The sequence below is a fragment of the Acipenser ruthenus genome, chromosome 24 (assembly GCF_902713425.1).
Source record: "Acipenser ruthenus chromosome 24, fAciRut3.2 maternal haplotype, whole genome shotgun sequence".
Lineage (NCBI taxonomy): Eukaryota > Metazoa > Chordata > Actinopteri > Acipenseriformes > Acipenseridae > Acipenser > Acipenser ruthenus.
The window spans coordinates 2,134,522-2,151,864 of NC_081212.1; the positions used below are offsets into that span (position 1 = coordinate 2,134,522).

The following is a 17,343-nucleotide window of genomic DNA, read 5'->3' on the forward strand; positions in this document are numbered from 1 at the left end:
CAAGGGGCTAGTGTACAGATCCCAAGCAGACAGTATACCAAGGGGCTAGTGCACAGATCCCACGCAGACAGTATACCAAGGGGCTAGTGCACAGATCCCAAGCAGACAGTATACCAAGGGGCTAGTGCACAGATCCCAAGCAGACAGTATACCAAGGGGCTAGTGCACAGATCCCACGCAGACAGTATACCAAGGGGCTAGTGCACAGATCCCAAGCAGACAGTATACCAAGGGGCTAGTGCACAGATCCCACGCAGACAGTATACCAAGGGGCTAGTGCACAGATCCCACGCAGACAGTATACCAAGGGGCTAGTGCACAGATCCCACGCAGACAGTATACCAAGGGGCTAGTGCACAGATCCCACGCAGACAGTATACCAAGGGGCTAGTGCACAGATCCCACGCAGACAGTATACCAAGGGGCTAGTGCACAGATCCCAAGCAGACAGTATACCAAGGGGCTAGTGCACAGATCCCGAGCAGACAGTATACCAAGGGGCTAGTGCACAGATCCCAAGCAGACAGTATACCAAGGGGCTAGTGTACAGATCCCAAGCAGACAGTATACCAAGGGGCTAGTGCACAGATCCCAAGCAGACAGTATACCAAGGGGCTAGTGCACAGATCCCACGCAGACAGTATACCAAGGGGCTAGTGCACAGATCCCACGCAGACAGTATACCAAGGGGCTAGTGCACAGATCCCACGCAGACAGTATACCAAGGGGCTAGTGCACAGATCCCACGCAGACAGTATACCAAGGGGCTAGTGTACAGATCCCACGCAGACAGTATACCAAGGGGCTAGTGCACAGATCCCACGCAGACAGTATACCAAGGGGCTAGTGTACAGATCCCACACAGACAGTATACCAAGGGGCTAGTGTACAGATCCCACACAGACAGTATACCAAGGGGCTAGTGTACAGATCCCACACAGACAGTATACCAAGGGGCTAGTGCACAGATCCCACGCAGACAGTATACCAAGGGGCTAGTGCACAGATCCCACGCAGACAGTATACCAAGGGGCTAGTGTACAGATCCCACGCAGACAGTATACCAAGGGGCTAGTGCACAGATCCCACGCAGACAGTATACCAAGGGGCTAGTGCACAGATCCCACGCAGACAGATCCCAGTGGGTTAACGTGTCTTGTTACGCTTGATGCAGAGAAAGAGCAGCCCATTCGGTGTATATATAGTATATGATTGAGGATTCACTGCGCCATGTACTTGTTATAAGGAGTTAATGACGGGGTATTTAGAAATGTGGACATTCGGAGATTGCACTCTGTAATTATGACTGTCTGGAGCGGATTGCAGTTCTCAGTGCTGCTGGGGCTTGTCTGATTGCAGGCTCAACCCCTGTTAAACATTTCAGTTTTTTTTAATTGCTGTAATCCCAGTGCAGACTGGGTCAGAGCCAGGCACTGTGCATGGCTGCACTCCTCTAGGCTGAGTTTCTATAAGGAGTTTTATTCAGCGTTCTGTACATGTTTGAAAGCTTTTCCAAACGTGTTTGCCTTCCTATCGTCAACCTGTTAAAAGTTTCCCAAAGCTCTGCAAAGTGTAATAAAGCACAGCGCAATCAGAGGCGAGCATTGTAAAGCACACAGAGGAACGGTACAGCATGGGAAACGCACAGTGAAAGCATGGGAACAGAAAAATGCGACATTACAGCTCACGTTTTTATAACGGTAGCTTCGTGACAAACTGGACCTTTTTGATCACCCAGTCGTGCAACGCTGTATTTAAGCAGCACGCTGTCACGCAGCAGCATTCGAATCCAGCGCATTGTAGAATTGAGATTCAGCATATCCTGGACTTGTTTCTCGAGACCCTGCGAGCGATGGTAAAAGGCTCAGCGGTGGAGGTCTGTGTTAAGGTGTTAACAAAGGCTTTGCAAACCCAGCCTGGTCTGTCCAGTATTGCTCCTCCATGACCTCCCACTCCCTCAGTCTCCAGAGAAACACGCTTGCTTTTTGGTTTTCAAATGATCGTTTGTTCTGTGCATCAATGGGGGTTAAAACACAAATACATGCCTCACCCAGTCCTGCTTACTCTATTGCTGTTACCGCTATATTTATTAAAGTAAGGATCCGCGGTAGGGCTCAAATACTGTATTTCTTACGCTGGAGAGCAGCGCGTTCATATTTGTATTTTTAAATGATATCACAATGGTACAAACACACACACAGCCAGTCATCTGTAGCAGTGCAGTAGCTCCAGGGTGGTATCCGTAGACACGCGTTTCAGCGTAGGCAATTCAAATCGTTTATTTTATTTTTCAACTTAGAATCTATGATTGAGATTTTTTTTTTTAAATTATAGATGCAAGCATTGGTATAATAATAGTCATAGTCATCCAGTTTTGAATTACAAAATAATATAAACAAAACATTTATTTACATATATTCGTTTTTCTTTGAATTAAAAACAGATTACATATAGTACAGCATAAAACCACCCCTTGCTATTATTATTATTATTATTATTATTATTATTATTATTATTATTATTATTATTATGAATGCACTACATATTCCAATATAATGTGTTCTGTTAACCGTATAGATAGAGAGGGCTGGTTCATGGTAATCATTGAGTGCTATTCTGATCACTTTACAGAATTCACACTTTCTGTCCTAAAGGTTTTTTTTCCAGCTGGTTTGGAGGAAAGTAGGATCCTTACTATGTTAGAATCAAGGCACATGTCAAAGGATTCATTTAGGTGAACTTGCATGGTGGAATGTACATTTCAGTAACTGTTGAATAGAATTAGTGTCACGTTACTCTGTATTAAAAATCAAGATGAAACACATTCTAAAGATCTGACTGGCTGTGCACAGTATGGTTGAGTTGAGGGTCTGTTGACATGACTATCAGTCTGCAATATGATTCTGAAACAGAAAGTTAGGCCACTCTGGTTTTAAACATACTTATATACAAATGTGAATAGCAATTTTATAAACATATCATTGAAATATAATGCAAGCAACTGTAGGAGGCTGTGTGGTCCAATGGTTAAAGAAAAGGGCTTGTAACCAGGAGGTTACAAGCCCTGTGTGACCCTGAGTGGTGTAAGCGATTCAGCAGCTGATGCATAGTTCACACATCCTAGTCTCTGTGAGTCGCCTTGGATAAAGACATCTGCTAAATAAACACATAATAATATGTAATGTGCATAAAAGAGTACAAAACCAGCCCCCCAACAACAAGATATCCAGGGGGGGAGGCTCCTCTCTTGATCTCTCCTCCCGGGTCCCCAGTCACTTCTCGATTGGTGCTTCAGACCCCCGTGGTGTTGGCCCATTGTGGAAAGGTGTTCAGGTCAAACATGAAGCGTCCCCAGGTGTTGAAGGACAGCGTGATGCAGAGGATCCCGATGATGTTCATCACCAATCCAGCCTTCACCTGATCAGAGTGAGAGGACAACAATCACACACACACACACGCCAAAAAGAGACGCAGAAGACGTGACTGCAAAGGAAAAGAGTGTGCTCACCATGTCAGACACCTGCAGGTACCCGTATGAGAAGACGATGGCGTTGGGGGGCGTGGCCACAGGCAGCATAAAGGCGAAGGAGGCGCTGAGTGTGCAGGGCACCATCACATAGAGAGGGTTAATACCGATGGCCTGGGACTGAAACAACAGCAACACACACACACACCATTAACCAGGAGCAACCATTCACAGATAATTATTACACAGTTAAAAGATCTGCAGTGCGGGTGACGGGAGTGAGATTGCAATCGATTACCAGGGAAGGCTCTGGATTGTGTGCAGATAACCTTCAGGACAAAATGATCCACCTGCAAACAGACCGCGCCTCCAGTCTTCACGTCATGGTCGCTCGGAGTTACAGGCTCCACGCGCAGTTTAAATACAAGCCTTTTAAAATGGAGCGTCCCGCTCGCCTGGGATTCATTCAGGCAGTTCAGATTCTCTGAGTGCGTTTCAAGATTCTGGATTGAGGCTGTAGGAAGTCTTTGAACTCTGATAAACACCAACAAGGGCTCCCTTCTAATCGTGCAGACAGATAGCCTCGGGGTCGAGCCTGTCTGTCTTGTTGGTTCACAGTGTGCCAGGGTTACATAAGCAACACATTTCAGGACAGTCAGGAGATTGCATTCTCTGTGCGCCAATTAGGCAGCTCTGCCAGGAGACCAGTTTGCCAGGCAGACTGCTCCCCTGCCCGACTGAAAGGATGGCAAAGGAAATAGTGCCACTCAAATCTGCTCTAACTCATTTCAGGTTAGTCGCCTAGCATTGACTCAAGGGTGCTGCCACGTGGTTCTTACCATGGAGGCAAGGACGGGCAGGAAGAGGGTGGCAGTGGCCACGTTGCTGGTGCACTCTGTGAAGGTGGAGATGAGTAGGCACAGGATGATAGTGATCGCCCAGGGAGGGACGGTATGGAGAGGGGTCATCTGACCGCCCAGCCACCTGGAGAGGCCGGACACCTGGACAGGGGAAACCAGTGAGGAGAGGGTTAACAGAGAGCCATGCGTTAGCAATCCTGCTCTAACATGCTATTGTGTATTTTCACAGCAGAAACGCTTCTGCATTCCTCCACAGCCGAGATGGTTTTAGGTGGATAATGTAAAAATAATTGAACAAAGACCAGGGTTAATTAAGGCTTTATTTACAAGTTTTTATTTAAGCATGTTTTTATGTTTTTAATACAGAGACGTTTCACCTGAAGAAGAGACCGCTGAGGTCTTGAAAGCTTCTTTTTAATTATTTTAATTACTGTTTAGTTTTAGTCCAATAAAAGGTATCACATCTTCTCTTTGTCTATATTTAAAATACCAAAGACACCAGCTGCTGTGTTGCAAACTTCAACTGACTCTTTGAAATGGAAAACACTCTAGGTGCTTGTGATGCAATCCGTGACATGAATTAACAGAAAACAAATGAGCTTGGGAGCCTCCCTTGTGCTGCATGCTACAGAACGCTGTGTGTGCGGAGTCTGTGTAATTCCAGTCTCTCACCTCGCTCCCCTTGGCCAGTGCGAACCCTCCTCCCAATAGCAGCACAATGTTCCACGGCATCTTCTTATGAACCACCTCCCAGCTGAGCAGAGGGGCCATGGGGCTGGAGCTCTGGGGATCTGAGAGACGCGACCCGTATCTCTGTTAAACACAGACTGCAATCTGTCTACCACACCTCCACTATCAGAATTATCATAACCCCAGCTCTGTAGCTTGTAGCAGTGAAACAGGGGCTCTGAAAAAAAAACAATAACCTTAAATCAGCCCCCTCGCCCCCTCCCCTCTAGACTATTCACTACTGTGGAATGAGAGAGAATGGAAGAAGTATCGAGTGTGTAACACATCTACACCCCATCACAAGCCTCCCAGACCCAACCCTTTACTGCCCGCTATCCTGAACTGGATTTCAGCCCCTCATGCCTGTCTGATTCTGGGAATAGTAATGATCTGATGTGATACCCGTCTCGTTGCTCTCGTCTCTCCAGAAGCAGAGTTGTGGTTTCTTTGAGGGGACGATGAAGAGGAGGACTGCGACGAAGACTGCCATTGTGGCGTCTGTCACATACCTGCAGAGGCAAACACACGCGAGTCAAACTAGGATAATATATACTGGGATACAAAGGCAAACTCCAGTCTCGTTTTTTTTATGTACACTTAGCAAATTAGCTTGCTGTATTTTTACAAGGTGATGTCTTACTAGGGTGCCCCTGTACACAGAGGAATGCTTGTACAGTGACACAGGTAGACACAGCATTAAGGTCAAATCTATACCAGAAGGGCGACCATATGGCTCCAGGTTTACTCCAATGCGTTCAGGTACCTTTCGCCTGTCTGTTTCCTTTAGGAGATGCAGGACTACAAGTACCAGAATGCACTGCGCTGTAAACAGGAAGGGCAGTGCCTACTCTGAGTCTGTGTTGAAGAGGAGCGAGGCCCAGCCAGGCATGAAGCCGGGGTCTCGGCTGAACCACAGCAGGATGAGCAGAACGAAGAGACCCAGGACGTTCATTTCTGCGAAGGACACCGGTCCCAGGCATCGGTAATCCTCTTTGATCATGTTGTAGGCAGCAAGCTCCTTCTCCGACTTCATCGTGCCACAGCCCCACGTCTTCTTGAAGCTGAACAAAAAAAGATTTCAAAGAAAGCTCGAAAAACAAAAAAACATGACCACATATGAAACCTCCCTCTTCGACCACAGCAATTTTGGGAGCAGGATAAATCGCAATGTGGTTGTGGTTTTTCGGGGAAGCTTTTTTTGTGGACCCGAAACACCTAGAAATTCTCTTTAGGAGAACCGCCCTGTCTCCTAGGATTATCCCAGAGGGGCTGGAGTCCTAAGGATCAAAGAGGCACAACACAGGCCCGATATCTCTGTTAAACACTGACTACAAACCTTCTGTCCAATCTTCCCAGCTATCATAATCCAATCCAAACCCCAACCCGCTACTTTAAGCAGTGGAGCTGGGGCTCTGACAAAATCATAATCTTAAAGCAGCCCCCGTCCCAGAACACCTTCTTCTGTAGTTGAAAGACAGCTACAGTGATTACTGCATAAGGGGTAGATTTAAGACGCGGCCGCAGCGCCCCTTCCTCAGTAGCACACTCACTTGAATCCAATGAAGACGAACTGCAACCAGAGCCAGGCCAGGGTCAGCATGATTATCATGTTGGGGAAGGCGAAGCCAAACCAGGAGGCGAAGTTAATGATGTCACCGTTCTGAGGGAACAGCCTGTGGAGGTAAGAGGGATTAGAGCTGAGAGGCGGAGAGGCACTATAAACCACAATAACTAGGTGTCCCACAAGCTGTACCACCCCACTCTCCCTACGAAACCTGCCCGTCACATCAGTACATCATTACAGCAATCACGCTATGTGCCACTGCATTGATTGATGTTCAGTGAGGAAGGTCACTACTTGTTTTACAATACGGGCTCCTGCAAACTGCAGGCAGTTTGAATGGAGGCACGTTAAGACAGTAAGAGAGGCAGAGCTGGGTTGAGGTACTAGAAGGTGACTTGCAGGTTCATCTGGCCCTTCAGTACGAGGTTGGGCCCGGTGCCCGTCAGCGTGGCCGTGCCTCCGATGCTGGCCGCGTAGCACACGCACAGCGTCATCCCTTTACACATGTTCTTCCGCGCCGCAGCGTTGTCATGGTCACCTGACTCTGTTACCGCACCCCCGTTCTCTACCACTGGGGAGTGAAGAACAAAAGAAAAGTTTGGGAATGAGAAAAGTTTTATAGAATAAAATATACCATTAGAATTCCTGTAACATCAGGGTATTCCTCTTGTTAGCAGAACCCTGAACAGATTGACCAGATCACAGCACTGCCAGCAACAGCAGCACAACAGTCCCCAAGCACTACACAGACTGTGTCCTAAAACCGTATTTACAGACCCACCCTGGACATCCATGAGCTTGATGCTGGTGTTGTCCCCGGACTCGGGTGCGAGCTCCCTGGCCTCGGCCTCGCTGGAGTCCAGCTGCTCCAGCACGGCATGGACGATGGGCACCATCATGGCAGTGGTGGCCGTGTTGCTGATCCACATGGACAGGAAGGCCGTGGTCACCATGAACCCCAGCATCAGCCTGTCGCGAGACACACACGCAGTCCTGTCACTAGCGGCACGAACCGGCTGTCTGATTATTCGGACTGAGCTCTCCACGGAAATCAGGTGAAGGTCGCTGGGGTCGATCGGGCTAATTTACCATTCCAAGTAAAACGAGCGAAGAGAGCTGCTGGGACTTGTGTTGATTGCTGCTTTTCTGTGGAGAACACCGAGCCACCCAAGCAGCTGTTTCTTCACTTGGACTGGTAAATTAGTCTGATCAGCACTAATGATCCTCACCTGTGGAGAGCTTGATCTAATGAAATGATCGGTCCATGCAGCACTACCTGTCATACCCCATTCCCATGTCTTCAGAGAGGACTGATCTCAAAACTGTGAAGGGTCCTGAAGGATCCCAGTGATTCAGCATCTTGGCAGCTTGGCAGTTTAGCAGCTTGGCTTGGTAATCTGTAATAACCCACATTCTATTGCATAAGCACTACAGCTGACCCCTATATTTGGCATGCATATCTTTGACAAGGAGGACAACATTCTAACACTTGAAAAACATTTAACCCTTTCATGCATCATATGGGGACGAATCCAAAAAAAAAAAAACTCTTCTAGTCTTTATATGGGGCCATATGGAAGATACAAATGCAGGATGCCATTTTTTCCACCCCCTGCAAAGCAATGGAAAGAAATGTCATGCATGAAAGAGCTAAACGTGTGAATGGCTCAGTGTGAATGATAATGAAGCGGTGTTTAAGGTGTCTCACAGCGCTGGTCTGACCCCCACAACGAGCAGCACTCTCAGAGCAATGCGCTTGTGCAGATTCCAGTGCTCCACAGCCACGGCCACCATCAGCCCGCCCAGAAACAGCATGTTGGTGTCCTTCAGGTACTGCATACACACCTGGGAGGGTGGGAGGGAGCAGACAGGGGCTGAGCGGCCACTGGCGTCACTGAGGCAATGCAGGTCATTATCAATCATTCAAACACTGAGTTAGCTGTGTAGCAATTACTTCTCAACTTCAGTAAGTAATTCTAGAGACTGATGAGGGTTCTTAGGGATACCATATAAGAGCCAACTTCTCAATGTTCTGGTGTGTTTCACATGGCTTTGTCCAGGGAAAGTGTGTTTGATGATGTATCAATCTATTCCTTTTTATTATTTAAACATGCAGACTTCATGGTATTGAGTCTGTCTATCATTTCTGCTCAAAAACAAACCTAGGCACATGTATCTACTATGAAAGGCGTTATATAAAAAATACAGATATGATATGATATCATTATGCATGTGCTCTGTACCTTTCCCGACTCCAGGACCCCCAGCATGGGAAAGAGCACAGCTGGCAGGAGGGCAGTGACAGCCAGGGGCATTGCTTCGGTACACCAGTACACTGCCATGAGAGCGATCACATAGCCACAGCGAGCCTCCTGCGGGGAGAGACACACCGGGCTCACACACACGCACCCACATCACGCATGCCAACTGACACGATTTGGCCGTAGCAGCTGCTGTTTTGGAGGTTCTGCTACGGCGAAGACGTATAATACTACGATTTTTATTAAATAAATACATGATGGATAGTCCCTGGGCGTTTGTGAAATATTATTTCAGTACCATGTGTCTGTTTTCCTGTTTAAAACGGATGAATGGTTCTTAAATAATAGAGTATTTCACTGACAGATTATTGTGGCATTTTAACGGACATACTAAAAGCTCTGAGCCGGTTTAGTGGTCCTTCAGAAAGTCAATTGATTTAAACATGCATGCAGGTACAATTTTACTGTCCGATTTCGTCAGCCTGCAGCTGCATTTTTCAATGACTGTCGGGTCTTTGATCCAAATCAAAAGAATTATCTCGGCATTGCTGAGAAAGCAGTGTTTGTGAGGACAAATAGCACATCGTGAATACCGTGCTTACTACGAAATGAAATCATCCAGTTCTCGAAAAACAGAGAAACGAGATTCCGATCGCTTGCTGTAATTATTTTCAGTATAATATATGTGAACAAACAAACCGAAACGCAAAATAACTGCAAACTGTACCACAGCCCAAACAACAGACGCAAACAAAGAGTCTTTCAACTTCAAACGTTATTTTTTTAAGGCATGTAAAACCTGCAGTTGGTGTTTGCGGTCCTGTAGAAACCCAAAGGTTATGTAAAGCGAACATTTTTGTTTATAGTTGTAAAATAGGAATCACAAATCAAACCAAAAAACGTGACTCTCCTCAATCAAAAAGATCGAGGTTGGCTTGTCAGAAATACCGAGTGGGATTTACCACAGAATGGTGTTTCAATCTAACGTCTACTGTGAATACTGCGGGACAGACTTCTCTGTGAAACACGGTGTATCACTCGCGTAGGCACGAAGAAACACCAGCAGTACGCACAGTCTGACACGCCACATTACTGTGTTTGTGCAAAGAGGTTTTGAGCTTTAACATGTAAATAAAAAAAATAAAAAAATAACTATGTTAAAACCTTTCTTGAGGTGTTGTTATTTTTTTTATATAGTTTTGAAGTTGACTATTTCAGTCCAGGCTTGATAGCACTTACTCTCCATTTCTAATATTTAAATCCAGAATAAATAGAATTTCAAATTAAAAAAAAAAAAAAAAAAAAGTATTTTTATTGGGGTTCTTAATTTCTAAATGCCTCGTGTTTACAATTACCAAAATTATAGGTTGAACAGCAAAAATGAGGTCCTAGCAGCCCCTTGCTTTATATAAAAAAATCTGATACTATGCATGCAGCTGGACACATCACAGCGGGGTCAGACACACCCGCATGCATGCAGCTGGACACAGCACAGCGAGGTCAGACACACCCACATGCATGCAGCTGGACACAGCACAGCGAGGTCAGACACACCCGCATGCATGCAGCTGGACACAGCACAGCGGGGTCAGACACACCCGCATGCATGCAGCTGGACACAGCACAGCGGGGTCAGACACACCCGCATGCATGCAGCTGGACACAGCACAGCGGGGTCAGACACACCCGCATGCATGCAGCTGGACACAGCACAGCGGGGTCAGACACACCCGCATGCATGCAGCTGGACACAGCACAGCGAGGTCAGACACACCTGCTGTCATTTTCATTTCATTGTATATATATATATATATATATATATATATATATATATATATATATATATATATATATATTATTGATGAGTATCCTGTTGGATCCTGATTCTCCTTGGATACAAGTGGATGCTGAATGAGTTAAGGGTTGTGCCAGTGAGGTGGAGTGTGTAAACCGGCCTGAATAAATACATTATTTCCCATGCCAGATTGAAGAGTCAGACACAGTCACACGCCTGGGTAGAACTACTTTGCTTTTGTTTTTTTAGCAAAGCACTCTTGCATGTTTTGCAAACTGTACTCAATGTGTGTCTTTAGGGTCTGCACTGAAGCCCTCGCATGAACACACACTCTGGAATCTGTAGAAACTCTATGAAACCTGGAAGTGGCTTGCTTCAATCCCCTGGCACACCTCTGAGGATTTAAATGAAAAGCCTCAGTTCATCTCAATGAGGCCCCGAGCACACACTCACACATACAAACAGATAGAGACACAGACACACTAACGTAATCAGGGGTATTCCCCTGACAGGCTCAAACCCAACCAATAACCAGCCTACTTCACAGATCAGGCGACCACAGCCTGATTAAAACAGGGCGCTGATTACAGCATTTGAGGTACCAGGTGAAAATGCAATTATCATGTGGAAAAAAACCACACACGCACACACCCACACACCCACATGCATTATCAACATTGTGTCAACATCATTATGGGAATTAGACTGTAGTCTGAGCTCGTCTGAGGCCGGCTGTGACTGTGGAAGGAATGACAGGGGTGTAATTAACAGGTTAACACAAACCTCTTGCTCCGTGCCAAAGAGACTCATTACCGCTGTATCTCCTACACTCAGTGACTGCTTCACCAAGTGCCCTGCATTGCAGACCTGTATCTCCAGTATCATGAACAGACACGGTCTCCCTGATTTTACTGCTTCTAATTCAATCATTCTGTATGTCAGTTTTTGAGTTTCATGGCTTAGTGTTTCTTTGCAGTAATCAATGGCTCTCTCTCTCTCTATACATTCTCCTAGGACACAAGGTTATCTTACAGCCAGGTAAATAAAAGGTAGCCAATAAAAAGCCCCCCAGGTTGGCACTGTCTAACAGGAAACACACATCTGTACCCCTGGCAGGGCTGAGTTGTTATCTCAGTGCACTGCGGCCCCTATATCAGTATTTTCACTCTGCGGCGGGTGTTTTGAGTTGCAGGTTAACTACACTGCGTGTGAGATTGGGAATCGCAGTGACCCGTGCACTGACCTTCGTCTCACTCTAGGTGCTGCATTGCTTACTATGGTGCTCCAAAGTCTCCCTTGTACTGCTTGGATGTTCCCAGCGTTTCACCTCGCTCTTTGAGTTTGTTGTGACGTTTCATCTTAACCGCACACAGTGACTCACAAGTATCGGCGCACGAGCTTAATCCCTGCTCTCAGGATTCCCAGAAATGGGAATTCTTTCACTACCAGTGTTGGTAGCATTAGCAGCTCAAGGGCAGGTAGAGTGGTTCAGCATGAGGCTGCCATTGGTCATATTTTTGCATTCTAATGTTATCCCAGACATAATGTTCCATAAAGCCTGATCTCTATTATTAGCTGTTGTCTAAATTGCTATTTCAGGTTTTCCACTCAATCTTATTCGCTTAGTTCTGCTTGACACACGCATCCACGTTTAGAATTCACACCCTAGCCTTTGTATTTAATGTATTTGCATTGTTTTTTTTACTGCTGTATGTAATGTATCATGCATTGTTCCTCACTATCTTGTAAAGTGCTTTGTGATGGTGGTCCACTATGAAAGGCGCTATATAAAATAAATACTGATTGATTGATTGATTGATTGATTGATTGGTTGACTGACTGGTTACATCAGGACCAGCTCTGTGCAATGAAAATGACTCCAGGTTTACAATGGTGCCACTGCTGTGACCTGTTTGGCATGAAGACAAGAAGACCACAATGTCATTTTTAGTTATGATTAGGGTCTCACTCTCCCAATGCTTTTTAGATGATATTTATTGCAGCAGCTGTAAACCCACAGTATCTGGCACTTGGGCTAGTATGGACATCCTGAAGCTGTTAAAGATTAAAAGGTGAGAGGAAAGGGCATTCTGTTATCCAGTTACAACCTCACCGCTGAAAAACACACCCAGGGCAGGTGACAGATTAACACAGAAGGGTAAGGTGCAGGAGCAGGAGGTTAGGGAGAGCTGCAGTTCATTTATTTAGCACAGAAGGTTGGGGAAACTGTCTGCCATGTTGGCTCCACCAGGTCCACTTTCTACAGCAGGATGCTAACTCTGTGCTGGAGCCACAATGGAGATGTTGCTTCCTTGGTCCACACCATAGGCTGCATTTAGGAAGCAAAAAATAACTACAACATTTTTCTAATTGTATGCATTTCATTCTTAATACGTCATTAAAAGGATGGGAATGATAAGAATTAAAACGCTTACAAACACCTTAAAAAAAATAAATGATCAAAAAATACATCACGGGCCACTTAATTGAAAATCTATTTAGTTTATTGGCATTTTGGAAGAGGTGGATTCTGGATGTTCCGATATAGAACCATATGGCTCCATTTGGGCGTCGAGCAGAACCCTTACTCTGTTAAAATTCTATGAAGTAACAGTCTTACATGGCAGATAACCACCTGTTTCAACCTTCTGTTGCACCCAGGAATTCATTTCTGCAGCGTCCAACGTGGATACAGTTAAAGTCAGCAGTGAAATAAAACACACAGCAAGAAAATACTGTCAAGAAATGAATGTTTCTATAGGTATTTATTGGCTGGCTCCACGACAGCAATGCACACATCTGGGTTATGCTTTAGGCATGATGTCTGGTGAATTTCGTTTTAAATAAAACAATTTAAAAAAAAAAATCATGATCCAAATAAGTATTAAAGTAATCATGCTGTAATAATATTAGGAGTGATGTAAATTGGAAAAGATGCATGCGTCAAACCTCAGGACATTGCATGGGGATAAAATACATTCCAAAACTTTACAAAAAGTGCATATGGGGCACTGTCATTATAAGCATGCAACGTTCAATATTTCTAATGCAAGGAATTGCTCTCCAGCAAACAGACCCCTGAAGTTTTAAAACTGGATAATTACATCATCAAATCAGTGCGTAATTAAGCTATGAACGCTAGAGAAACTGCAACAGCGTGCAACTACCAAAAACAAACACTTTATGAAACATTACTGTAGAGCAAAATTGCATGGAAACACTTTTTTTTTATAATATCATTTTAAAATCCTTGCAAATAATTGCAACGATGATCAAATACCTTGGTTTGGATGAGCAACGGCAGAGGCAATAGCAGAAGCGGAGTGAGAACAATCACAAAAGCATTCTTCAGCTTCCAAAGTCTTTTCAGGAAGGGTGCCATCTTCTGGTGTGGTGAGAGACAGAGAGAGAGAGAGAGGGGAGAGAGAGAGATAGGCTGTGAGTAACAGAGAACTGTGCTCCGGGCCAGAGACTGAAAGAGTGAACAAGCGAGGGAGGACGCAGAGAGAGGAGGGCTAAGGAGATGACACATTCCCAAAGAAAGCCTTTCCACAAAACCACACTTCAATATGAACTGTTTGACGTTGCATCATACCCCGGTGATGTCAAGCGCATCGCCCCTCTCTCGCTGCATCGCAAGGCTGGTTTTAACCGCATGCACCATTGAGCAATTAAACATTGCACCATGCTAAACACCTCCTGAATCTTAAAGAGTTACAGATTTCAATGTAACTATAACATGTTACAACACACCTTGAACCCTGCAGCTGTTTACGAGTTGAGAACAATCAAAAAAAGTCTAATTAAGCTAATTATGAGTTCAGGTAAGGGCTTAGTTAAGTAATTGAGAGCCGAGTTGAAATAAAAAGCCTCGAGGCGGCGAAGTGCCGAGGCGTATAGTCCTTGAAGCACCGAGGACCCTAGGGTACCGCGGGCATCAAAGCCTAGGCACTGGGGCCGAAGCACCAAGCAGCGAGGGCTAAAGCACCAAGACACTGAGAGCTGTGTGTCTCTGTTTGGGCTGCTTGCAGTCACACAGCCTGGAACAGCGCGTAGCTTACACAACGGTGTGGAGCGTAGCCTGCAGACAGCTGCAGTGCAGTCACACGACCAGTGCAGCGCGAAGCTTACAGTGGAGTGGAGCACCTCAGATAGCGTCTGATCGCATGCAGCACAGAACCGGTGCAGCTGCGTGGCACAGCCAACAGACAGAAGCGAGAGAGAAAGAGAGAGACTTTTTTTATATATATAATTATTATTATTAATATTGGACCTACACATCGCTTTTATGGGTGTGTTTTGAATGTGCGTAGGGTCTGCTCAACAGCAGGACCAGGGAAGAACGCGTTGTTTTTTTAAACTGCAGGGCAGTAGTACACACAGACACTCGACAGGAAAATAATAGTAATTCACATCCAGTAAGGGCACTTGGCCGCGCACAGCGAGTGGGCGTGCCGAGGTCTTCCAGAGTCTTAGTTCGAGTCAACAGCGGCGCGCAGCGGAGTGGGTCTCGCTGGGGGATCACGTTCTCCCGTCTCTTAAATTTACTTTTCAAAACAGCAGCAAAGCAGACAGAACACGAATGCAGCAAGCTGCAAGGAAAGCAGACTGCGATCCCAGGCGATGGAGGCGGAGGAAAGCGTTTTGATTGTTGTGTTTTGTTTGTTTGTTTGTTTGTTTTTTTATTTTTAAACGAAATTTGAGTAGCGTTATTATTATTATTATTATTGTTGTTATTATTATTATTATTATTATTATTATTATTATTATTATTATTATTATTATTATTTAGCTCTGACTTCAGATGCAGAGTTTCTGATTCCAGCAATACAATTACAAGGGAACTGCGGACGAACTCGACACAGAGAGCTCTTAAGAGTCAGTCGCACAGCTGGATAAATTTAGTTTATACTTACCTTGTTTACGCACATGAACTGAAACGTAAAGAGACTGAAGTCTCCGTGCGACTATTTTATTACCTCGGGAGGCGGGACCGAGGACGAAACTCCACAGGTTTGATGCGTGGCGTGTTTTAGAACCCAGCCGATTCTAAAGTATTTATTTTGACGCACTTAATGATATAATTGCAATAACCCCCCAAAAAACAAAAAAAAAAACTGTTTGCTTTAGTGCAATGTTTGCAAAAACTACGACATCGTCAGTGTTGGTATTATTATTATTATTATTATTATTATTATTACAGATATACACCTTGGTACAAACGTACGTTCAAGGGTGTCCATGAGCAAGCAGTTTGCAATGACGTAATCCAATTGCATGACGTAATGCACTCTCACGCAGACAGGCTGACTGGTATTGCGCGAGTTTAATCTGATTGGAAATCGATATGCTTCTTCGTGCTTTGAGAGGTAAAGCGGAACAATGCAGCCCTGTTACTCGCGCATACCTGAAGACCCCCCCCCCCCCCCCCATTCTAATTAACAGGAAACACGAGCCCTCGCGTTCACGCACAGTGAACACGCTTCGGGGGGGGGGGGGGGGGTGATGCTTAAAATGTACATTTAAGATTTAATTTTCTTATTTTGTTCATTTACGTACACGACTTGCTCTCTCTCTCTCTCTCTCTCTGTCTCTCTCTCTCTGCTATAATAAATATTCGTTAGTTTAGTACACACTGTATAAAGTAGACAGAGATAATCCCACGCTTCATTCATCATAATCAACATCAATTCTTCTTGGACGAACAAGACCCTCACCCTGCAGTGTGATGCATCATTCTCACTGTACACTTGTCCTAAACCTGCAACGCTACACACATCATTAAGCTCCGCAAGAGAACATCGGTATGTCAGCACCCTTCACCCTTCAAATGAATCTGTCAAAGCGCTTAATTACAACAGAGATTATGCATTATGTTCTAAGTTTAGGCATAGCCCAACACTAAAAACAGCTGCATATTACCTTCTCCGATGTTGCAGATCAGCCCTGTAGACGCCGCTGATTCTGGGACCACGAATAAACCCTGCGGTTTAACTTCACTGACTGAACAGAGTGGGGGACGGGGGAAGATTCTGGATAGGACTGTGATGGGAGGAGGGTGCGAGAGGGGGGCATTCACAGTCACCCCTTCCCAAAACAATGGGGCTCTCTCAGAGGCTGCCAAGCAGCCAGAGTATAATACACACCGTCGCCGGCCACTATTGAAGGGGAGCGAACAGCAGCCGGCATACATACGTGTCGCCCATGGCAACGAAGACCGGCTTTTTATACCCTTACAGGACTCCCTGTAAGCAGAGCTAAATCCCATGCGGCAGGCTGTGCCAGCATTCTCCCCTTTCAGTTCCCTGAGCGTGCGTGAACCTAGCCCGTGCTCTCAGTTGCTCATGTGCAAACTTTGCACCATTCATTGTATATATTCGATTTTGCACGATTCTTTCTTGTCTAAAGTCTAAAGGCAGAATCAAAACTAGGTAATTGAAACGATGCAAAAAAGTAACACAATCAGTTCCAGGTTGTTGTTTTTATTTATTTATTTATTTATTTATTTATTTATTTATTTATTATATTTTTAAAGCTGTAACTACAGGATTTAAAGTAATTTTACAAACAAACACACAAAGTTATGCCACCAGGTTGCATCTTCCAAGGAGTCATAAACATATTGCCTTGCTTTACAAATAGTGCAATTCTATTCACACGATATTTTA

At 45.1% G+C, this 17,343-nt stretch overlaps 1 protein-coding gene across 2 annotated transcripts; it reads right to left on the reverse strand.

Annotated features, from left to right (window-relative positions):
- Window positions 1-2,466: 2,466 nt before the first annotated feature.
- LOC117430627 (Na(+)/citrate cotransporter-like) lies at window positions 2,467-16,844 on the reverse strand. 2 transcript variants are annotated; one of them, XM_058997926.1, is made up of 13 exons: window positions 16,598-16,844; window positions 13,956-14,060; window positions 8,863-8,991; window positions 8,328-8,464; window positions 7,401-7,588; window positions 7,021-7,190; window positions 6,606-6,730; window positions 5,904-6,116; window positions 5,458-5,564; window positions 4,999-5,117; window positions 4,306-4,467; window positions 3,509-3,646; window positions 2,467-3,417 (listed from the first exon to the last, which is right to left on the reverse strand). In XM_058997926.1, the coding sequence occupies exons 2-13, from the start codon at window positions 14,055-14,057 to the stop codon at window positions 3,292-3,294; spliced, it is 1,716 nt and encodes a 571-aa protein (XP_058853909.1). In that variant the 5' UTR covers window positions 14,058-14,060; window positions 16,598-16,844; the 3' UTR covers window positions 2,467-3,291. The 2 variants fall into 2 exon arrangements, with proteins under 2 accessions (XP_058853909.1, XP_058853910.1); XM_058997927.1 differs by lacking the exon at window positions 16,598-16,844 and adding an exon at window positions 14,429-14,499.
- Window positions 16,845-17,343: the final 499 nt, after the last annotated feature.